At 39.5% G+C, this 25,248-nt stretch overlaps 1 protein-coding gene across 1 annotated transcript in view; it reads right to left on the bottom strand.

Annotated features, from left to right (window-relative positions):
- Window positions 1-25,248, bottom strand: part of IGF1 (insulin like growth factor 1) — a 163,004-nt gene that overhangs the window by 130,159 nt on the left and 7,597 nt on the right. Inside the window, exon 3 of the mRNA XM_073620316.1 lies at window positions 23,670-23,826. Coding sequence (XP_073476417.1) covers window positions 23,670-23,826 — 157 coding nt within the window. The remainder of the gene's footprint in view (window positions 1-23,669; window positions 23,827-25,248) is intronic.

The raw sequence follows: 25,248 nt of genomic DNA, 5'->3' as shown, positions 1-25,248 counted from the left end.
TCATAAGTAGAATGAATATTAAACAACACAAGTTAATTTAACCAATGGCAAACAAGGAAACTTAGACGTAGAGACAAAAATACAGATACTTTTTTAGTTCTTTTTATGAAACCATGTCTGAAAAACCTCTTATGTATAATCCTGTAAATGGAGCATTCCTGCCATTATTGTCCCAAAGAGGGGTGAAGTATAACCCTGACATAATGCATTTTAAGCCTACAATCACTGGACTTTCTAAATAATTATAAAGGCATTAACGTGGAGCTCCACCCAAAAGGGGAAGCTCTGCTTGTTTGCACCATCCACTGCCACATTTGGCACTTTTTTGCGGGGGAGAAGGGACTCCCTTACCCACTCCCACTTCTGGGTAAGATCATCGTGGTGATCTACAAGTATCTTTGGCCCCTCCCCCCCACAGCCTTCTGGGACACAGGTCCCAGAAGACTGCAGGACCATTTAGAAAGCACAGTATTCATGTCCAGCAGGAAAACAGCTGTGAAGCCTTCCGGCTTCACAACTGGTTTCCCTTACCTAGGATGCTGGCGCCTGCACCTGAAGCAAATTGAAAAATTGACTCGGGTGCCAACATCGCTGGATCCCTGGACAGGTAAGTGTACTTATATTAAAAGTCAGCAGCTACAGTATTTGTAGCTGCTGACTTTTAATCTTATTTGGGGAAAATGGAGTTCCTCTTTAAGTCCCGTTTTGGTACATTTGCTGCAATTATTGCTACGGTGGATGTGATTCTTCTATGAATCTTTATTCTTGTCATTTATGGTCATTGGTTCACAGTTCTGGGTCTCCCTCACAAGTCATATATTAACTGCTGAATATAAGGCCATATACAGCCAGCGTATTTTACTTGACTGCTTGTATGCACACTATATAAGGGACCCACTAAAAGACAGTATAGAGCCTCTACTTCATTTTCACATAGATGATCCTTAGGTTTCTGCACAGCCATGGAAGGGTGCCACGCCAATGAGCTGTTACAGCATGAAATATCATATACTTTTATAATGAATATTTATTCTGTTGCAGCAATGACATTCTACAAATGAGATCTCTAATATGAGTTTGCAACTTACAACAATTAATTAATCACTATATTGATTTAGTGCGAGTGACCAGCTAGGCTAAAATGTTGCATTAACTGTGGTGCACATGTACAGCAGTCACTATTTTATGCTGAAGTTTGTTTAAATGTGTGCAGCTATCTCTGGCCTATAGATTATGAACCATTTGCAGGTTTATTATTTGTTGCATGCAATTTCAATCTAGCATGCCCATATACAGAAGCTATTCCATGGATATAAAAGAGTGACTGTATGCTTGGCTTTATCCTGGCTTTGAAAGTGATATATATTTGTATATCTGTTTTGCAGCTTGTGTTCTTTTTTGTGTCAGGATTTTTTTCAGAATGGATTACATGTGCCCTGCATGACTTATAGCCTGCCTTTAGGAGAGCGCTGCATGTTTGCTTTATATGTGTCCACTTTATATGTGTCTTGCAATTATGTTTTGTATGTGTTACTAAGCTGCATGAATATGAATTGAGTGCATTACAACCAGAGGTGATGGACACAAAGGGAGTTATTTACTAATACCGGAGAGTGCAAAATATAGTGCAACGCTGCATAGAAACCAATTAGCTGCCAGATTTTATTGCCAAAGCTTAATTGAACAAGCTGAAGTTAGAAGCTGATTAGCTATCATGCACAACTGCACCAGATTCTGAGTGCACCAGTTTTAGTAAATCCCCCCAAAGTGACAACTGAATGTCATGATAGACGCTGCTTGGCTTCATCTCATTTATGTTTGATTCTACTTGATGATATATTTTTGAGTGATTTAGGTTTTCTTCATAAAAATCTACATATATACCAAGAAGTGAGGCAATAGGAACTGTTTCTTGTTTTTTTGTTTTTAACCTTTATTGGGCAGTTCTGTTTTTCAGTTTTTTAGAAAAAAATAAAGTTTTAGTGTTCTAGAATTGTTTGTTTCAAGGAAATGTTTCAATAAAATGTGTCTATATTATATGTATTTTAATTCACCTTTTTATTATTCATATGTCCAATATATAATTTTCAATTCATGATGTTATAGATACATTTCTCCCTGTCTCCTGAGAAAACAAAGTTTGTGAACCTGCTCTCTTTCCACCACAGGAATCTCAAATAAATGGAATCTAAGTATATATAATTGACTGTATACTCCGAAAAAAAAGTGGTAGTAAGACAGTAGTATGGAGGGAGGAATGACTAGAATGATCCCAGTTAATCTGTTGACTTGTATATTAACTATTCAATCTGAAACAGATACAATATTTTTATTAAATAAAAAACATATTTTAATATTAATATAAATAGTTTTTCTGTAACTGGCACATTTTAGTATTTGATATATTTTGATGATTCTTATGTCTACAGGGATGTGGTGGCAAGACCATCAACCATTTCAACTTCTAATTGATATGTTTTTGAACTTTTAAAGTGAAAATAATAAAAGGATTTATTATCCTATAATTACCTTTAAACCAGTATAGGGGGAGGAGGGACAAACAATCCAAAAAAAAAAAAACAATTATGGAAGAAAATATACATTTCTCCTTTTTTTCAGCTAAATATAGGAAAGGACTGAAGTCAAAAGTTTCACTCAGTCCTGGAAATGAGTTCCCTTTTAAGCTATAAATACACCTACTCTCCAACCTAAATACATTTAGATTGTGATCACCCTTACCAGGATCCACATGCAATCTGTCTAGAGTGACTACTTACAAGCATGTTTTTAAGTGATTTGGCTTTCCTAGGCTTTCCTAATAGTCCTTCAACAACTGATTTTAACTTATTATCTGTTTGTAGGATTCCCTAATGCCTCTATAATATTTTACATCTGCTTGATTACAAAAGGTGGCAATCATCCTCTTTTCCTTCTATTTAGATTTTTTTAATAAAACTGAAGTATGTTTTAGATGGTGGCTATTTGCTCTAAGAATATTGTTACTAGCTGTCTCCTTTGAATGCAGTAATCACATTTCTTTCCTTGTTAATTTCCATTAGTAAAGATAACCACCAAATTCATACAATTTGTTTTCAATATCTGAATTAATTCTTTTAAGCAGGACTCTGTCCCTGTCCACAATAGCATGAAATCATCAACAAATGTATGTCAAGTAGCTATGTACTTCACATATGTTTGTAAATTATCATTAGCAAACATTTGGTTCTCCCATCACCCCAGGTACAGACCAGAACAGGATGGTGCACACGTCATGCTCATTGACGCAACATTTATTTGGGTGTGATAGTTCCCACGCAACATGAAGTTGTTATAATTTAGTATGAACTGCATCATCCTTAAAAAAAAAATTCATTATACTCCTTTTTGCAGTGCTAAGTATTTTAACACCACCTTTATATCCATATCATGGAGGAAGTTTAAAAAAGAGCGATAGCGCTCAAACCTACCAAAAATGCACTCTTTGGAACCCAATTGCAGAAGACTTATCACCAAAGGTTTAGGATGGTCCTAAATACAACAATTTTCTATTTCCGTTAGACAGTCACATCCCAAAATGATCAGCCTTTATGGGAAATGTGTGTGTGTGTGTGTGTGTGTGTGTGTGTGTGTGTGTGGGGGGGGGGTGTATGTGTGTGTGTGTGTGGGGGGGTATAAAGTCGTTATGTAACTTACATAATGAGTAACAGATGGGAATCTGGGGTTTCAAGAGTTTAAATTGACCATTATGTACCCCATTTTCATGAGCTCATTAATTAGTTTGAAAATGCAACTTTTTCCCATATTAAACCTTTTAGCTTTTTATACCACTGTCAATGATCCAATCATTTGCGAATTCATATTTGTAGGCCATATTAACAAGATTTGATCCCTTATCAGGAATTTTTATTTCAATGTTATCATCATCCTGTAGCTTCCCCAGTAAGTTTACTTATTATAATGTTTACCTTTTTTAATACTGTATACCATTTTTATAAAAAAAAAAACTAGAGTGGAAATGATTAATAATGGTGGAAACTGGTTAGATTTCTTTTTCCTTTAATATCTCATCATAGCCAATTCCATCAACATTTTTTAAATGCAACTTTAAATTTTAGATGGTGCTAGGTCTCATTGTCTGTTGTGAAAACATTATTCCTATACTGGAGTGTGCCATAATAGTTTTGACAGTCCTGGTTTTTAAAGCGGAGTTCCACCCAAAAGTGCAACTTACGCTTTAAGCACTCCTCTCCCCTTACATGGCACATTTGGCATGTCATTTTTTTTGGGGGGAAGTGGGTGCATAGTTTTGAGTGGGACTTCCTGTCCCACTTGCTGCTTCCACCTACGGGCTGCTTAGAGGACTCCTCCTCTCCCCCTAGGCGGCCCCTCCCTCTCGGCAATCTTCTGAGACACGTGACAAGTCCCAGAAGATTGCCTATTCACTAGGAGAGCGCAGCGTGACTCACACATGCGCAGTGCGCACCCGGCTGTGAAGCTGCAAGCTATCACGGCCGGGTGCCCACAGTTTCAATGGAGGTGCCGAGGAGAGGAGGGGGAGAGGAGGGGGAGAGGAGTGGGAGAGGAGTGGGGCTCGGTGCAGGTGCATCGCTGGACCATGGAACAGGTAAGTGTCTGTTTATTAAAAGTCAGCAGCTATAATTTTTGTAGCTGCTGACGTTTAATAAATAAAAAAAGCCTGGAACTCCGCTTTAATTACTGCCAACTCAACATGGAGTACTGTCCCTGGACCCAGGGCTGGCCCTACCATGGGACCCGGTGGGACCAGAGGTCCCAAGCGGCACTTTCAGGGGGACAGCAAATTGATGCCCACCAGCCAGACCGTTCCGCCTGCTCCGCTGTTTATCCCACTGTGAGGAGCATGGCACTGAGGTGACAGGAGTGTGCGGGCAGAACAGGGGAGAAGCCAGCGGACAGACGGGTCGGTGGCTGAGTGAGTGGGCAGGCCAGTTGGCAGGTGAGCGGGCTTGCTGGCCAATCAGCAGGCCAGAGGGTGGGGGAGCAGAGAGATGACATCATCTCTCACTGCCGCCCTGCATCACTGCAGTTCTGCCCTCATTGTGCAGCTGTGGGCAGCAGAGAGATTACATCATCTCTCTGCTGCCTGCCTTCACTCTGGGATAAAGTAAGTGACAATCCGCAATGTGTGGCAGGTGATGTCGTGGCAAGTGACAATCTGGAATGTGTGGCAGGTGATGTCATGGCAAGTGACAATCCGCAACGTGTGGCAGGTGACATGGCAAGTGACAATCCGCAATGTGTGGCAGGTGACGTTGTGGCAAGTGACAATCCGCAATGTGTGGCAGGTGACGTGGCAAGTGACAGTCCACAACGTATGGCAGGTGATGTGGCAAGTGACAATCCGCAATGTGTGGCAAGTGCCAATCTGCAATGTGTGGCAGGTGACATTGTGGCAAGTGACAATCTGCAATGTGTGGCAAGTGACAATCCGCATCTGGTGGCAGGTGACGTGACAAGTGACAATCCGCATCTGAAGGCAGGTGACATTGGCAAGTGACACGCTCAGGGCAACCACTGATTCTGCTTTATGGTGAGTTGAACTATTTCATTTTATATAACTATGTAATAATAGAAATAATGCACTTCAATCATTCTTTTTTGTGATACGGCACTGTGTCGCTTTAACTGACAATTGCGTGGATGTGTGACGTTGTGCCCAAACAAAATTGAGGTTCTTTTTTCCCACAAATAGAGCTTTCTTTTGGTGATATTTGATAACTTCTGTGGTTTTTATTTTTTGCGCCATAAACAAAAAAAGGAGCGACAATTTTGAAAAAAAAAAACAATTTTTTTTAACTTTTTGCTATAATCAATATCCAAAAAAAATTGTCTTCATTAGTTTAGGCCAGAATGTATTCTTCTACATATTTTTGGTAAAAAAACGAACAATTAGCGTACATTGATTAGATGGCGCAAAAGTTATAGCGTCTACAAAATAGGGAATAGATTTATGACATTTTTTTTACTATTAATGGCCGGGATCTTTGTTTTTTTAGCGGAACTGCGACATTGTGGTGGATGGATCGTACACTTTTGACACATTTTTGGGACCACTGACATTTATACAGTGACCTGTGCTATAAAAAAGCACTGATTGCTGTGTAAATGTCACTGGCAGGGAATGGGGTTAAATGTGTTCCCTGGGAGGTGTTTCTAACTGTGGGGGGATGGGACTGACTGGAGGAGGCGAGAGATCTCTGTTCCTAATCAGTAGGAACAGCAGATCTGCCTCTCCTCCCCTGTCAGAATGGGGATCTGTCTGTTTTACATTGACAGATCTGGCTCTCTATGGAGCGATTGCGGGTGGCCGGCAGATATTGCAGCTGCTGGCCATGCACAGGTCCTTTTATACTACTATGTACGTGTATAGAGCCATGACAGGTCCTCTTTATACTGCTACATACATGTATAGAGCCATGACAGGTCCTTTTTATACTCCTACATACATGTATAGAGCCAACACAGGTCCTCTTTATACTCCTACATACATGTATTGAGCCATGACAGGTCCTCTTTATATTCCTACATACATGTATTGAGCCATGGCACGTCCTTTTAGACTCCTATACACATTTATAGAGCCCTGACAGGTCCTTTTATACTCCTATATACATGTATAGAGACATGACAGGTCCTCTTTATACTTCTATATACATGAATAGAGCCATGACAGGTCCTCTTTATACTCCTTTATACAAGTATAGAGCCATGACAGGTCCTCTTTATTCTCCTATATACGTGTATAGTGCCATGACAGGTCCTCATTATATTCATATACATGTAGACCGCCATGACCTGTCCCCTTAATTATCATGATATAAAATAATGATTGCGGGGGCCTTTTGGTGGGCGTAAATTTTTTGGGGGGAGGGGGCAGCATTTCATTCTTGGTCCCAGGCAGCACAATGTCTTGGGCCGGCCCTGCCTGGACCACACATACTGTTGCCAGTCAAGGCATTATATGAACCTCTCCTGCTCCTGCTGATAAATCTTCATGCATACATTACAAAATGTGTCTCTAAACACAACATGGTTCAGGTTACAGACACGTGTCAAATATCAAGTAAATCCTACTTAATTGTGGTGTTAAATTTGTACTTAAGATCTAACTAGGGGAACGTTTTTTTCTCAACCAAGAATCACTGGTTGGATTTGCTGTGGCCAAGCTTATGACGCTTGTTGACAGCAATATGGTCCACTCTTCTGATCTAATTTATGAGTGCCTGTACTGTTTTTAAGTTACAAGATAAGGAGGATATAAGCATGTTACTCAGAATGCACTTAGGCCTCATTCACATGAGGTGTATGCGCTCAGCAGAGTCCGCCAGCTCAGCAGGAGATCTCTCCATTGATCTCCGCTGAGCCGGTGGATGACAGGTCCGTCTCTGCTCACTGAGCGGGGAGGGGCCTGTCAGAGCGCCGTTGATTCCTATGGAGGGATCGGAGCATGTCAGCATGTCCGTTTTCATCAGATCTCATCCGATCCGCCAGGAGGATGCGAACGTATCGCCATATGTCTGATTTTAGCGGATCGGATCAGATGTCAGCGGACATGGTCACCACTGACATCTGTTGCTCCATAGACCTGCATGGAGCATCTGTTCAGGTCCGCCTAAAAACCTGTCAGGCGGACCCGATTGGTTCGTCCGTTTGAAAGGGGCCTACGTCTGGGTTGCCTTGCTATCTCAGTTATTTTACTTTGGGAAAGTGATGCTGAGAAGAAGAGTTGGAATCCTTGCAATCAATGCTGTCAGACTGTTACATTTTGATAAGGAAGTGTTTGACTGTAAGCAAACTGTAAGGGCCACATCAAGCTAATAAAATGCTATATTCCAGTGGTCATCAACCCTGTCCTCGGGGCCCACTAACAGGCCAGGTTTTATGTATTACCTTGGGGAGATGCAGACTAGAATACTGCAATCACTGAGCAGCAAATGATATCACCTGTGATGTATTTCAGTTATCTTGCAAACCTGGCCTGTTAGTGGGCCCTGAGGACAGGGTTGATCACCACTGCTATATTCGATGTAAAATTTGCTCTTATTGTAAAAAAAAAAGGTATTGTCCTATACATCCAATGGACAATGGCTATACCAAATACTCTATCTATATTTGGCAGATGCAAATTCATCAGCCAGAGCTCCATCCCTATGTATCTCAGATCACCTCACCCACCTGCAAGAGAAGGTCTTAGATATCTCAATAACTGTCTGGCCACCTACATCTAGAAGGCCAGGTCAATGAAGTTGGATCATTTTCATCTGAAACATAAGTTGATGGAAGAAATGGGAGGTCACTAACTTAAGGCTGCATTATAACAACAAATTGCCAGATGTGCAAAATCTGCTGGACCACGAATCCAATGAGAGGACCATTCTACAGATTTGACAAGATTTAATTTGGGTGCTGGCAGTGGCTGGCCAGCTCACTCTGGTTGATGCATATTATTTCAATACTCTGCATTCTGATGCATACTAAAAACCTGCAAAGGTCACATAATCTGTAAATATAACTTTGCTGTGTAATGTCCTGTCTGGGCCTCTTGTTTGTTCTCTTGTCAACAGGTGCATGTAGTTTAATCTTTGCTGTGCTATGAACTCTTCAGTAAAGGAGCTACCTTATTAACTCCCTTTGTCCTGTCTAGCTAGTTTGGGCTTAATGCAGGGCTCTTGCCTCTTCCACACCTCTGCCCTGACTAATATCCAGACTTTTTTAGGCAAAGTGATGGTTGGAAAACTCAACCCATTGTCTACCTCCCTGGCCACCACTGACAAGAGCAACACTCTACCCATTGTTCCTTGGCTTGATTGTTCTGGTATCTGACAGGAAAAGGTCAGTAGAAGCCACTAGAAAGAGGGTTTACTGTCAACTCTCTAATTAAAGTCACATGCTGAATACAATGAAGGAGTAGTGGTAGTGCTATCGCAATAGGAGCTTGCGGAACCCAGCCAGTCTATTCTGTCTGGGTAGTGTAAAACAGAGAAAAGTCATTGATCAGTAAGCATATCATTGGGCTCTAGTTAAGGTATACGTAGTCCAAATCACTAAAATCTAAGCCTGAACATGTAAATTAATTGGAAAAAATTATTTTTCAGAAAAAAGTAAAACTCTGCAGCTTTCAGTAGAATATTACCTGGTGATACTGCCATTGAGGAGCTTTTTCAGACACTTCCAGTAATAGAGTGACAGAGGTTTGTGCCTGTCCCCCAACCCCCCCCCCCCCCCAAAAAAAATGTTATATATTGCAACTTATCAAAGGTTTGTCCCTGGAAAATATCCCTAATTATCTCTATAAGAGGAAAGTGATTGGCTGAGGGGATCTATATGTGAAACCAAGTAAACATTGTATGACTTCCCCTGTACTAAACTATATCAATGCTGTGGATGGAGTGATTATGTCTACCAGTAACTGGGAAGGGGGGCGGCAATGGGGCACTAGGAGCCTTGCGTAGGGCGCATCAGAATGGGTAGAAATGGCTTCCATATTACTCAGTAAAAGCCTTTTATATTTAGGGTAACAACTTAATAATGGAGATTTTTGGACAGTATGCTCTCCAAACTGAGTGTTACAGCAATTACACATTCTTCTGCCTTATGCCTTAAGGTCCAAAACCTTATGGAAACTGTATACTTAATTATATCTAAAACAAAAAAATTTACTTGAGTGCCATTGTGTCTACTTCACAACACTTTAATATTTACTTTATAACTCTTAGCAGACAGTTGGGGTGCATTTGCTTTAACTTAAACTGGCTGCTGAAGTTCCTTGAGAATAAAGGAGCTAGTACATCCACTAACCATGCTGGCTACTGATTTTATAGATACAGCTGAAGGAATTTGCTGCTTGGCTAGAAAGGTAAGTTTTCCTGGTCAGATCTCAGCTTTGTATTGCAGTTATCAGATGTGGTCACTAAAATGACTTAGTTCTGCAAGTGGTCAGAATATCTTTTTTGCTAAAGGAATTATTGGTATTTTATAAATGGAGGTATTTACAGTTGAAGCATTTTGTGGATACACTACCACAGCTGATTAGATAAGGAAAATAATTAAATTCAATCGTAAAACTGTGTAATCGAGTAATTGGTGTAAAACATAGTGTGGCCTGAATTTATAAGATAATAACAGAGATGGCAGGAACTGAAAGACCTCTATATATTGGTATGTGGGAAAGGGAAATAGGAACACGGGTGAATGAGCAACAAGTGAGCAGAATATTGAGAGCTGTACATGGTACAGCTTCAGATATAATCACTTTGGAAATTAACTATAAAAGTTTAGCAAGATGGTATATAACTCCTGTAAGAGTACATAAATATCAGCCAGAGATATCCCCACTGTGTTGGAGGGATTGTAATATGAGGGGTACAATGCTACATATCTGGTGGGAATGCCCCGAAAATTAGCTAATATTGGCAAAATGTGCATCAATATATAAAGGTGATAACAGAAATGGATTTGGCCAATGACCTGTGGGTATGCCTATTTCATAATACAGATAAGACACTAAAACAGTATAAAGAATTGGCATTACCATATTTAATTAATGCCGCGAAGGGTGTGATACCAAAAATATGGAGAGAACCATGAAAGCACCACATTAAGGGATTGGTGCATTAGAGTTGAATATATTTATAGAATGGAATTTTTAAGAAGCAGAGAGGAAGAACAACCATAAAATGAGAAACAATTCAAAGGAACTAGTAATTATATGAATATTCTGAAGGGAGCGATAAGGTGATTAGATGAAGGAGAAAAAGGAGACCTAAAATAGGATTTAAAGAGTTTTTAAGGAAAGGCGTTAATGGGGTGGATTGGTATAGTTTTATGGCATTTTTATTATTATTTTTTTTACTAGTAATGGTGGTGATCTGCGATTTTTATCGGGACTGCGACATTATGGCAGACACGTCGGACACTTTTGACACATTTTTGGGACCATTGGCATTTATACAGTGATCAGTGCTATAAAAATGCGCTGATTACTGTAAAAATGTCACTGGTAGGGAAGGGGTTAACACTAGGGGGCGATCAAGGGGTTAATTGTGTTCCCTAGTGTGTGTGTTCTAACTCAAGGAGGGAGGGGACTGTTTAGGGGAGATGATAGATCACTGTTCATACTCTGAAAAAAATAATAAAGGAAGATTTCTCTGTTTTTTTTTTTTTTTGTAGAGCTAAAACATTCATGAGGGTTGGAGGAATTTGAACAAAAGAAATTATTGTGGAGTTGTGCTTTAAAGGCGTGTAAACCTTTCGTTTTTTTTTTTTTAGATATCCCATGTGAGCTGTCATATTCTGAAGCACTAACATAGATAAAACAAATTCAAGGTTGAAAAAAAATCTTTCTATTTGAGTAAAATACTCCACAAACAGATGGGACATATCACATAAACATTCTCAGAACTGCATATTTTCATTTTTTTTTTTTTTTTGCTGAAGAATTAAAATCAACTTATTAGGAAGGAGCTCATATATGTATGTGTCACAGGGGAATGCAGTTTATGTATCTGTTTTCACAGTCTGTGTACATTCAGGGAAGAAATGTGCATGCTTGCTATTTTAGTTGAAAATGGTTGGGCATGCTTGCTATTTTAGTTGAAAATGGTTGGGTTTGAACACACACATAGCAGAACTTTCCTGCAAAAGGTCAGATGTGTCAAAAACATGCAACAAGAGCATATTAAGAGTTTTCACCCCATATGTTTATAGGATACTGATGTAGTAACTAATGTTGGCACAAGTGACTTATCAGTTGAAGTGGTTACTGCAGCAAGTAAGCAATCTGCCTTTGTAAGTGCAAATTAAAAGGATGTGCAAATTCACGATCATACAAGGACCTGTAGCAGGTAAAAGATTCCGAATACAAGTAACAAAATTCCGCTGATCACAGGTTAGTTCCTACGGCCATAATTGACATGATGTGATGCAGATGGTGATTTTGATAAAGCATGGATTTCGTGTAAAACACTTTAACCTTGTCTCCCCCCTGCCTGTCTGTGCTTAGTTGTTTTTATGGACCTTTTTATATGTTAATAAAGCCGAATTGCATCGTGCAGCCATCCGATTCTTTTGTTTGCAGTTAAAAGATTCCACTGAATTATTAGACAGCCACCGGAGGGTGGCTTTAACTTGAACTTTTCTAAACAGAGCACAGTACTGCTTGGGCCTTGAAGAAGGGGGCACATCCCAAAAGCTTGTCCTAAAAATTTGAAAGTCAGGGCAAATCAAATAGTATCATGGACAGTACTCAATTGTTCTTGTTGCAAAGGCACTAATACGGCTATAATCACATTTAACATATAACGGAAAAAGGGTGTGCATACAGTCAACCTGCTTACAAAGTTGTACTCATGAAAAAAATGTCTCTGCAACTCAATAAAGACACTAGGTAGCAGTACACAGGAACACAGTATCTATAAGGCTCTGTAGCTGCAGATAATAGAGAATGACCACTATTTCAGTATACAGTACAGCACAAAAACAGCTACTTGTGCTTAGTCAAGGGCAGATCTGGGTACGCAGGCGAATAAAGAAGGATCTTAGTGTTGGCACCACAGTTGAGTGGTTGCAGGAGTCCCAGGTCTGGTAACACAGGCGGGTGGCTAGAAAGGCAGGGCCCCCCCACTTGAAGCACAGTACTCTAGAAGGAATTGGCAGTACTCCCTACAGTGGCTGGGTCTTCTGTAGAAGCTTTGTTTTGTTGGGTTCCTGCCCAGCTGCCTGGTCTCTCTGAGCTACAGAGGGTGGAAAACAGGAAAATGTAAATTGTCCATGCTTCTCCAGGAGCCAATGGGCTTGTAGGAACCCAGGGGATTGCAAGAGAAGGAATTAAAGGAAAGTTTAAAAAAAATGTTTGTGGGTATAATAATATAAAATAATTAGACTGCTATTTATAAAGTATAATACTGGCTTTAATTTATTAAATTCCAACCAAATCACACTTGATATCTCTCAGTTAATTAAAGCTCATTCTGTTTGCTGTATATCTTTAGGGCAGGTGGTCAGTTTGTGGCCTTGGTCAGCTTGTGCATTATGGCCAAAGACAGTAAATTTTAGTGCAGTAATATGAATTCTTCCTTTTAAGAGTTGCTCTCAATAACGATTCATAAGATTAATAGCTACTCAAAATAAATTAATGAAAGCCTACACAATTTAAACAGGTCATATGTTAAAAAAGTGCAGAGCTTAGCAGTGAGAATCGCATTTTAAACTAAAATTAGTTTGAGATGAACATATAACTTTTGAAATTATATTTAAATTTTGATTTCTCATGTAAAGTATAAATTTAGTTCTGCCTCGTTCAGATCCTTTACTTCCTTAATATTTTTTCAATGTGATAGGTGGTCTTTTTGACCAATAGGGAAGCAGAACAGGCATGACCAAGCTAACATTTTACAGGAAGAATTGAGATTTTCTTATAAGCAAACACAATTACTAAACTGCAAAAATCTTAACAATATACTGTATAATGAATAAATATTAAATATCCAGTATTAGGTTTCAAATCCACAATAGAATTTAAATTGTTTTTGAAACAAACCTTTTCTGAAGATTTCATACAAAAACAGAATAGCATCACAGCATACACAATATTGCAATATAGCTGTCCTAGGATGTTTGGATGGATAATAGTGGGTTAAAGATCTAATTATTGTCATATAACATTAGGTCACATAACATAACACCCGCGGGGACATCTCCTTTCAAGACCTTAGGTTTGGCCATTGATCGCTACCTTAAAATTTCTGGATTATTGCTGAACAATGTTGTCACGTTTCCACCGATTGAGGCCTTCTAAAAGGAAATGGACAATCTAACAATAGCTACAATGTGAGCACAATACTTAACTTAAATGGAGATTGCAGAATGAGAAAGAGATGATTGATCATTTAGGTGCCCACCTGGCAGAATACGGGAGATCATCATGGGAGAATGATGCTTAGAGCCAACAGAGAAACACTTGCCAAAATACAAATTCACCAGAACCCCTTGTATAGAAAACTTGTATGGAAGATAATCCCTTAAAGCTTTACTCAATAGGGTTGATTACTGTTTAATTAATTAACTAATTGTTAAAGCTTAAAGGGGTTGTAAACCGCAGATGTTCAAAAAAAAAACAACAACCTGCAGGCAATGTCATAATGTGCAAGTATGCATCATATACTAGCACATTATAAAAAAACTCACCTTGGAACAAAGCCCTCCAGTGCTGTAAAGTTACCGCTGAGAGGGCTGACATGTTCCCCCTGTTTTTCTTCTGGGTTCCTGAGCTCTGGCACTGTGATTGGCCGGAGCTACGATGACGTTACTCCCGCACATGCATTCGGGAGCCCTCGGTCTCAACACGAAGCTCTGAAGTTCTGGCAAGGTATGCCGGACCTTCAGAGCACATGCGCCAGTGATGTCACTGGCTACATGCAGGCAGGGGCGGACTGACCATTGAGCCACTCAGGCACTGCCCGAGGGCCCTGGGCCACTAGGGGGCCCCATCAGGGTTGCCAGCCTCAGGAAAACCAGGGACAGTATGTATAAATCTGTTTTTTTTTACATCTGTCTGTGTATACTGTGTGTACATGTATGTGTATACTGTGTGATTGTATACTGTGTGTGTATACTGTGTGGCCCCATAATCTCTGATTGCCTGGGGGCCCCATAATCTCCTATTGCCCAGGGGCCCCATGAGTTATCAGTCCGCCCCTGCATGCAGGGTGAATATTTTCTAAACGGTGCAGGTTTAGGAGATATTCATTTTACCTACAGGTAAGCCTTATTATAGGCTTACCTGTAGATAGAAATTACCAAGCGGGGTTTACAACTGCTTTAACTGCACCTTTGGTGCAGCTAAATTTAAATAAGAACACACTCACTATTTGCCCCCTCCCCCCACCTCCAGTCATATACTCACCTGGGCCATTTGTCAAAATTTTTCCCTGCCAGGCATGTGCATGTGTTGTGCAATCTCAAGCAGCTCTGCGATAGTGTTAGCAACATTTTTCTGCATTGGTAAGAAGTATTACACTAGAAGTTGGGATGGTGTGTGTGTGTGTGTGTGTGTGTGTGTGTGTGTGTGTGTGGGGGGGGGTAACTTCAGATACACATAAAAGTAGAACTTAACCTACCAATTTACTAGTTTCCAAAAACCATTAAACACAAGGCATGCCACTGGTGATAACCGCCACAGTTGTCAGTGTGCTTATGTCAGTTCTCAACTGAATTTGTTATCCCTCAAATGGCTGGTGTCATAGCTAATCTCATATATAGTACCATAGTGACTACATTTCTAAATAAAGGCTATTTGTCTGTAAAGTATAGGATACATTTGTTCTGCTTTAAGCAAGACTGAGGTCAGTGACAAGCCAAAGTGGGGTATTCAGTGTAGATGGGGCTAGTGAGATAGGGAGAAAAAAGATTGAGGGAAACAAATCATGTTTAAGGCCAGGTGAAGCATTAGCAAATTCAGGACAAAAGAGGTCACTTACTAAGATTAGTTTGAAAGCAGTAAAATCTGAACTTTGAAGATAAATTGACCAATCAGGATGCAGGCTGAAATAGGTTGACATACACAGTCGTACCCCTGCAGTTGGACCAGACACCCTGAATATTTAAGGTAAATGCAGACTGAGTCATGCAGGCTCTGGATTGGAGACTCCAGTTTCGGATGACCCAACAAAAGGAACCAAAGAGCATTGTGCAGCAAAGTGATTTTGGGAAGAGGGAGCAGAGTCCACATAACGAAATATCAAACACTGCGTACCCCAAAGACAAACACCAACTGCTCAGCTACGTTAGAGACCAACAGTCTGAGTTTAGGCTCTAAAAATGACATTATATGTCTGTCTTGCTTGGGTCAGTCTGCTGGCATAATGTATGCATGTTTTAATAATTGCAGCATTACTGAAAAGGGTGAGGTGTACCACGGTAAAGACACAAGTGCAAAACAATCAGGCCTTCCCACAAGCCATATATAAAGAAAAAAGGGGGAGGAGATTGCTGCACAAGTAAAGTGTTTATTCAAAAAATAATAAAAAGTTACATAATTTTCATGTTATGCAAGGTAAGGTAACAGTTTCGGGCTAAGACGATAAGCCCCTTCTTCAAACCAAATGCATAAATAACATCAAGATACAAAATCACTACATATATTCACATTAATCATCTGTAACCAATTAATTAATTTAGCATTCACTGAGTAACCATAATCATATAAATTAGCATAATGATGAAACGACAAGACCATCAGGTGTAATGTGTTCCCCGCACATCATGAAGATACCAGGATAAAAAAAATAAAAATTAAAAAAAATGATAGATATATATATATATATATATATATATATATATATATATATATATACCCTGTTTCCCCGAAAATAAGACCTAGCGTGATTGTCGGTGATGGCTGCAATACAAGCCCTACCCCCCCCAAAAAGCCCTACCCTGTTTCCCCAAAAAGAAGCCCTACCGTGAATATAAGACCTACAAGGACTTTAACTAGGGCTTATTTGGGGGGGTAGGGCTTATATATGCAATCTCAAGCAGCTCTGCGATAGTGTTAGCAACATTTTTCTGCATTGGTAAGAAGTATTACACTAGAAGTTGGGATGGTGTGTGTGTGTGTGTGTGTGTGTGTGTGTGTGTGTGGGGGGTAACTTCAGATACACATAAAAGTAGAACTTAACCTACCAATTTACTGGTTTCCAAAAACCATTAAACACAAGGCATGCCATTGGTGATAACCGCCACAGTTGTCAGTGTGCTTATGTCAGTTCTCAACTGAATTTGTTATCCCTCAACACAACATTTTTTGGAGAAAATTAGAAATGTACATAGTAATAATGACTCTCTTCTGGTTACTTGGGACGTGGCTATTTTATATACAGCTATCCCCCCATGAATTTATGCATTGAGGCATACCACCGGCTATTAATTAACTAAAAAAAATATGATTTAGTTCAGATATCCTTTTTATTTATTTTATTTCAGTTACTTATATAGCGCTGTCAATTTACGCAGCGCTTTACATATACATTGTACATTCACATCAGTACCTACCCTCAAGGAGCTTACAATCTAAGGTCCCTAACTCGCGTTCATACATATTAGGGACAATTTAGACAGGATCCAATTAACCTACCAGCATGTCTATGGAGTGTGGGAGGAAACCAGAGTACCCAGAGGAAACCCACGCAGGCACAGGGAGAACATGCAAACTCCGGGTAGATAGTGTAGTGGTTGGGATTCGAACCAGCTACCCTTCTTACTGGTAGGTGAAAGTGCTATCCACTACACCACTGTGCCGCCAGTTTTTTGTTAGATCTTTTAAAAATTGCCTTGGAAGAAAATGTCCTCCTTTTCTCCTTATTATTTACAACTAGCCGGGGCAGCTATGGGTTCTAATGTCGCCCCTCATATGAAAATGCATCTATGGATATGATAGAAATTGTGTTCTTTTATAGTGATTTATTCATAAAAGCTGTGCCTATTGGTACAGATTTATAGATGAACCCTTTTCGGTATGGGCGGGTGACATTAAATCTTTAATGTTGTGTAATACATATTTAACCACTTTCTTACTGGGCACTTAAACCCCCCTCCTGCCCAGGCCAATTTTCAGCTTTCAGCGCTAACGCACTTTGAATGACAATTGCGCCGTCATACAACACTGTACCCAAATTAAGTTTTTATCATTTTTTCCCCACAAATAGAGCTTTCTTTTGGTGGTATTTAATCACAGCTGGGACAAAAAAATTTTGAAAAAAAAAAAATGTTTAATAGTTGGTTTTAAAATTTTGCAAACAGGTAATTTTTCTCCTTCATTGATATACGCTGATGAGGCGGCACTGGTGGGCACTGATAGGCTGCACTGATGGGTACTGATAGGCACACTTAAGGCAGCACTGATAGGCACAGAAAAGGTGGCACTGATGAGGATCGATAAGGCGGTACTGATGGGCACAGATAAGGCGGCACTGATGACCACTGATAAGATGGCACTGATGGGCCCTGATGGGTGGCATGGATGGGTGGCACTGATGGGCACTGGTAGGTACCACTGATAGATGGCACTGATGGGCACTGATAGGTGGCACTGATGGGCACTGATGGGTGGCACTGATGGGCACTGGTAGGTGACACAGATGGGCACTGATAGGTGGCACTGATGTGCAGCACTGTTGTTGAGGCACCGATTGTGGGCACTGATGGGTGGCACTGTGGGCACCACTGTGGGCACTGATGGGTGGAACTGTGGGCACCACTGTGGGCACTGATGGATGGTGCTGGTGGGCACTGGTAGGTGGCACTGTTGCCTATTGCTAGGTGGCACTGGCAGGGGGCACAGGTGGGCACTGATGATCTGGCGACCGCTTGCCGTGATCGGGACTGATGTCCCTCTCACAGCCGCCAGTGATCGGCTTTTTTTTTCTCCTCACGCTGTCAATGCTCTGTTGCTAACGGCTCTGTTGACATCACATGATCAGCTGTCATTGGCTGACAGCTGATCATGTGGTAAGGGGTCGGGATCGACTCCTTACTCCGATCTGTGATCAGCTGAGTCTCATAGACTCGCTGATCACAGAGTGCGCAGGCCACTCGGGTATGGGACTACATCAATAGACGTAGTCCCGGCAAAGCAGGTCTGCGCTGTAGCCGTCATTCGGCTACATCATGTGTACGTCATGTGGTTTACATTATTAAATGCCCATGTGGGTTTTTTTATGTGGGTGAGACCACTCAGAAGGTTAAAGAACGGATCGCACGGCACAATATTTTTGATTAGGGACAAACCTGACAAATTGGCACTAGTAAGAAATTTTTTGCAAAAGGGACATCATGTATCACAGCTAAAATACATGGTTATTGATGGTATACCATGTAATCGACGAGGTGGGAATAGAGAATTAGCTCTAAAAAAACGAGAAGTATCTTGGTTACACTGTTTAGATACTTTGAGCTCGAAAGGGTTAAATTCCGATGTTGACTTATATTTATTCCTGTAATGGGGTAATATATGTATGCATTTTTTAAATTTTTTTTATTTTACTTTTTACTTCTTTACTTTTTTTTTGTAATATGTAGAAATATCCTCTGATTGTATGTCTGGTTCAGAATCAAAATTGGAGTGCATGTGCATATATATCTATATCTATATATATATATATATTTATGACAGGTGCCTTATCCTGGTATCCTCATGACTTGTGGGGAACAAATTACACCTGAATGTCTTTTCATTGTCATTTCATCATTATGCTAATTTATATATTATATAGTATGGGTTATTCCTGCGCTACCGTGGGAAAGAGATATACACACGGACAGCTGCAAGCACCAAATAGGGTCAAACAAAGCCCAGGGGTGGATAAAAGCATAAAAATAGGTGCTGCGAGCTGACACTGACCGAGCTGATACTGATCGAGTTTGACGAGCTCCCCGCTCGTAGGAGATAGATGCGTTGTCTGTTTACTCAATGTGAGTACATGCTTTTAATCTTTAATAAAAACTACTTTGCTGGAAATACTACACTATCCGGTACCCCTCTGTTCTTTTATCATCCGTTCTGCTGTTACTGAGGTATCAAGGCACAGGAAGCATCCACTTTGGTCCAGGGACCCCGAGGAGAGACAACCTCCTCCAGTATTTGCTTTTAATGCGGTTTTCCCATTACCGAAAGGTAAGGGGCCACTACCCACCTGTGTGTGTTTATGCACGAAGAGGATATACACCCTCTCTCCTTCGGCACCCTACTTTTGCTATTTTTCACTTTGGACCTTTTTTAAAGGATTATTATCACTGAATGTTTTAATCATTTTCATTTCACTGGTACACACGCTTGTTTACGTTTGGACTGTTTTTTTTTTTTTTTAATTTTAATTTTTCCAATTATGGTGGTATCTCTTGCGATGTGACTGATAGATGTATGTCACACATCACCTTGCACTTTATATGTGATTTTGCACAGTATATAGGATTTTCATATCGTTGTGGTTTGCACATTTACTTATTGGCACTTCATGCTTAGAATTGCACACGTTGCTATATTATCACATATGTATGATGATTATTAATTTTCTGTTTGGTCCGTGCATATATATGTTTGCTGTTTTTTGCATATATCTGTATTTACGTTCAGGTTTGCATAATATTAGATATTTATGATTTTGCACCATATTTTTCTTGCACGGCTTCAGCAGATATTGTGCGTGAGACCTGCATTATCAACTTTTTTGTTTTCCTTATATGATCATGTAGCTTTTAATTTTATAATACATCTACCTTATACTGCCACCTGTTATTAAATTTATATGATTATGTTTACTCAGTGAATGCTAAATTAATTAATTGGTTCCAGATGATTAATGTGAATATATGTAGTGATTTTGTATCTTGATGTTATTTATGCATTTGGTTTGAAGAAGGGCGCTATCATCTTAGCACGAAACTGTTACCTTACCTTGCATAACATGGAAATTATGTAACTTTTTATTATTTTTGAATAAACACTTTACTTGTGCAGCAATCCCTCTTTTATTCTATCTATCTATCTATCTATCTATCTATCTATCTATCTATCTATCTATCTATCTATCTATCTATCTATCTATCTATCTATCTATCTATCTATCTATCTATCTATTTATCTATCTATATACATACCTCAAATAGTTTCTTTATTTTTTCATCAAATAAGTGTATTGTATAAGCAAAGGAAATTAGTCAATTCTTAGGAATTGCTTAGGCTTAACAATCCAGTGAACTCTACACTAAGTCACCTGCATTGTACACACATGCGATGGAAAAATCTAGTCAGAGGTTACATTTTCTAGCTAATGAGCAATTTCCAGGCTGTTAAGTGTATTCCTAAGAAAACATCAAATTCACATTTTGCAGTTGAGAGAACTGTAAGAACATGATTGTGGGTAGTTTCCACTCAGCAAAATGTTTCTATTATGCTGGGCTTTTCCTAGAAGCTGAAAGATTTTGAGCCAGAACAGTTGTAACTGGTGCAGTACAATAAAACTAGGACTGTTTCAAAACAATAGAATAACTAGTAAATAGTACAGTTTGCTTTTGTAATTAAAACATTGAGAAATTAACACAGCATCACATTTAGAATACACAAATATAACATATATGAACTTAGTGAAGTAGTAACTGTAATGCTTCATTCATAGATACTAATGTCATGGAAATATAAATAGGAACTTCTGGTGTTACTTAAAAGTCATTTTTACAATTAATAGCAACAGGTCTATTTTACAACAAGTAGAGAGGTGCCCCATACCCCATAGTTATTAGCTTTTTTCTGGTGCCGAGAAGGTTGGACAACCTTCTAGGGGTGACAAGAAAGGTTACACATCTTTTGATCTCACCTAATATTGAATGTGTCTACTTTTTGACTAAGAGCAGAAACACATTGATGGCTAATATGCTAATTTACAACAGAGAAGGGGTAACACAATACCCTCTCCATTATAAACTGCTAAGTGATACACATCCATGTATGGAGTCTACAAACCCCCAAGAGTTCTCCCTGCTTAAGGTGTATCTATAGCTAAATTGATTTATGTTAGAGCACCTCTGCCAGGGTTTATTTTGTTTGCATGTGTACCATTGGGAACATTTCCATTCATTTTCTGTTCTAAAGATGCAAAAGGAAGTTAGGGGAAACCTTCCAAAGTAAGTGAAATTCATTCTTAGACAGTTATCCCTGTACAAAAATTTCCTGTTACCTCTTGTTCTAAGGACTGCTCTAAAAGTTTGGATTTGCCCTAACTTTCTTTATCATTGAGAATGGTCACCAGTACAAACAGTGGGAACACAGCAAAAAAAAATCTGAGGGTCAAACTTTTCCTCACAATACTCAAAACTAAAAAATGTTTTTTTGCCTAGAGAGAAGATTGGACGAGGAGAGCTGGTGATGTGATGTGACAGGCCACGTAACCAGTCTCTCCTACCAGCATTTTTTTTCTGCTCTCATTCATTTTTATTGCACTGCATTGGCTTCAGAGTCCCAAAGACAGTAAAATGCAATGTACGTTTGTAAAACACACTCCTGTGCTTTATAAATTAGTGTTTGTTTGTTTTTAAGCAGCCTTACTGCTGCTTTAAAAAAAGAATCCCATGCAATAAGTTCATAGTTTTTGATTACCGCGTGAACTATGGCCTGCTTCCTTATGTTTATAAATGTTGCACAGAGTTATAATCTTGAAGTTATAAGCAGTTTTAAAATGGTATAGTCACCCAAGTTCTTTCTGAGTGTATATTTGGTGAATTCCTAGTACAGAAAATTTACAGTTACAACCTTTTTAATTTTGATGAATACGAGCACTGAGCTGTGTGAGGACAAAGGGCATGGGTAGTCACTTACATATTATTATACTGGGTTGTTTCATGAGCTTTACTGACAAGAAGCTGTCACGGAAGCTATGCCACTGAAAATGTGAACTGTTACTTTAAAAACATTGTGAATCAAAAAATATTGTCCAAAATTATCCATACCCAGATCACTGTTAAAAAAATATTTATGTAATGAAAAATATGGCAACCAAATTGATAACACTCAATATGGAAAGCGTACATACTCAAGAGGGCAAGCAAATATCTGAAGCAACAGCATTGATAACCAAATTTGTTGAGATGCTAAGTCCATTTATAGAACAGTGAAATTTTGTAAGTAGTTAAAACAAGCAGGGACCGCAAGCGGGTTTCAGCCCTTCTCTCTGTTATGTAAAAAAGTGAAGGAGAAAAGAGCACCACTTATGCATGCCCGTTGGGGCAGGCAGGACAAAGCCAATTTAATTATCCAATTTGAAAAGCTGCTTTGATGTGCAGGTGCCTAGATATATTTGGTGTACACTTCAACTTTGGTATACCAAGAATATGATTTCATTGCACCAGCTGTAGATCAGTAAATGCTTACCTATTCTGACATCAGCTATGGTAAGCATGTCATGGCTAAAGCAGATTACAAAACTTAAGAGGATAAAAACCAGATTCAGAATATACTATGGAACTAAAGGAAATGTGGTTGGTTGGAGTTTCAATAACACCATTTAGAACACAGCTAACAGTTAATTTAAGCTACGATTCATAGAAGGAACCTGACTAGTAAAATAAATTAAATGGTATCAGGGTATACTTAAGAAAGCTGTGTACATATTGTGAGGTTTGGGCAGCTTTCTTTGGGAAGACTCAAGGTATAGTGCAGTTTCTGTTCATTTCTGTTGCTCTATAAAATGCACACAGAATTACTATATAGCAGTTAAAAATGTAGTATGCTATACAATATATGCAACAAAATTACATTAAAAATAACTAAAGTAGTATTTTCTATTACCATAACCACCATAAACATCACTTTACCCCCCCCCCTTAAGAATGGTCCCATATACTGCTAGCAATGGTATTACTAATGAGTATAGGATGTGTATTGAATGTTTATTTAGCAAAAAACTAAAAAAAAAAGAAAAAAAACAAAAACTAAAAGAGCCTACATTTAATCTGCCTGAGTTGGATTTCAAAATGAACATAGGCTCACCATAACTTCATGCAATTTTCAAAACTGACAACAAATACATTTGTTGGTGTCTGATAAAGTCAGGGTATAAAATAAAGAAATACCATCAACTTACTGAAAAAGAAGCCTCTGTCTCCACATACAAACTGCAGAGCATCCACTAACTCAGCACCACAGAGAGTTTCTGGGCCAGCAGCTGCCGAGTGGGTTAGAGTGAGTAGACATAAGCCCAAGTAAAAGAGATGCATGTAGGTCATTGTGTGCATCTTAACCTGTCAAAGAAACACATACAGTGAATATAATTCTCTCATAGACTGTACACTGATATATCGGACATGCGCATGGATCTTGGCACAAATTATGCTGTTTAATATAATTAATGTTTGACTGATCTGCCCTTCTATCATTTGAGTTGTTTCTCCTTGGACTCCTACAATATTCTGAAATCACAGATCCACTATTACAGACAAAGTTTTCAGTAGTTCATAATGATGTATGATGCCACACAGTTGGATAGGTCAAAGCATTTGGCACCTGCATTTATCTGATAACCTTTTAACTTCCTTTGCTGGATGTATGAGTATGGGCTCTTATTACTTGGAAATCAATGCTTATGTGACATGCACATCCACTATACAAAGTGTGTTATTATTAGTCTTCCATTAGCTTAGCATACAAGAATTACCTGTTGTTCTCCTTTGCACACAATGGAGAACAACAGGTAACATACAGTTATATGGGACAGAATACATTTAAAGCTTGATCTCTTAGAGGAATGATTCTTAACCCTCACACATGGTCTGCCACCAGGCCATGGCCTCACTCTTTCTAGGCCTCCAGACAGCTGCAGATTCCCTAACCTCTTGTAGTGACCTGCAGTACCTCCCACACTGTCTCTAGGCCTCCTGAGAGCCCTAAGCCCCCACAGTGCCCCCCAACCTCCCATAGCGCTACCCAGCCCACTGCAGTGCCCCCTAGCTTGCTGAAGAGATTCCAGCTTCCCATTGTGCCCCCAACCTCCAACAGTATCTCACAGTGCCACGGCAAAGCCCCCAGCTTCCTGAAGAGACCCCAGCCCTGTCCAAAGGTCCCACCCCCAAACTTGCCCCCAGCTCCCTCTAGAAACTTCACCCCCTGCGAGGCCAATAAGTCTGCTACGGAGTCACTTAAACCCCTCCAGAACCCCCATCTAGAGCTTTCCAGCATTTTAAAACATACTTTGTAAGTATTCACTTTTTTTTACTGTTGGGGGCAAAAAAAAATTGAAAAAATTCACTAGGCCCTGGTCTAAATAAGATTGAGAACAACTGTCTTATAGTACCATCATATGTCTGCTACAGTCACCTAAAACCCTCCAGAACCCTCATTCCCCTTACAGTGACAACCAACCCCATTGAGAGCCTTCCAGCATTTCAATGCATATTACCATACATTGTGTGAGTATAAACTTTTTTTTTTTTTTTTTACTGTTGGGGTCTTAGAATGCTATCACATGTGACATTAACATTTCCATTTTCTGGCATTTAAAATAGCACATATATAATCAAGATCCCTCATATGCCCAATTCTGCAGTATTGTAGTGTGGAACTCAACACAAGTTTCAGACTTTTAAGTTAGTTTTGTTGTCACGAAGTTATCTTTTGTGCAGCTTATTCCACACATATCAAAGTTTGAAATATATGTAGCACTCTGA

This window comes from Aquarana catesbeiana, linkage group LG03 (genome assembly GCF_042186555.1).
Source record: "Aquarana catesbeiana isolate 2022-GZ linkage group LG03, ASM4218655v1, whole genome shotgun sequence".
In the NCBI taxonomy this organism is placed as follows: Eukaryota; Metazoa; Chordata; class Amphibia; order Anura; family Ranidae; genus Aquarana; species Aquarana catesbeiana.
This window is presented reverse-complemented; position numbering and strand designations above follow the sequence as displayed.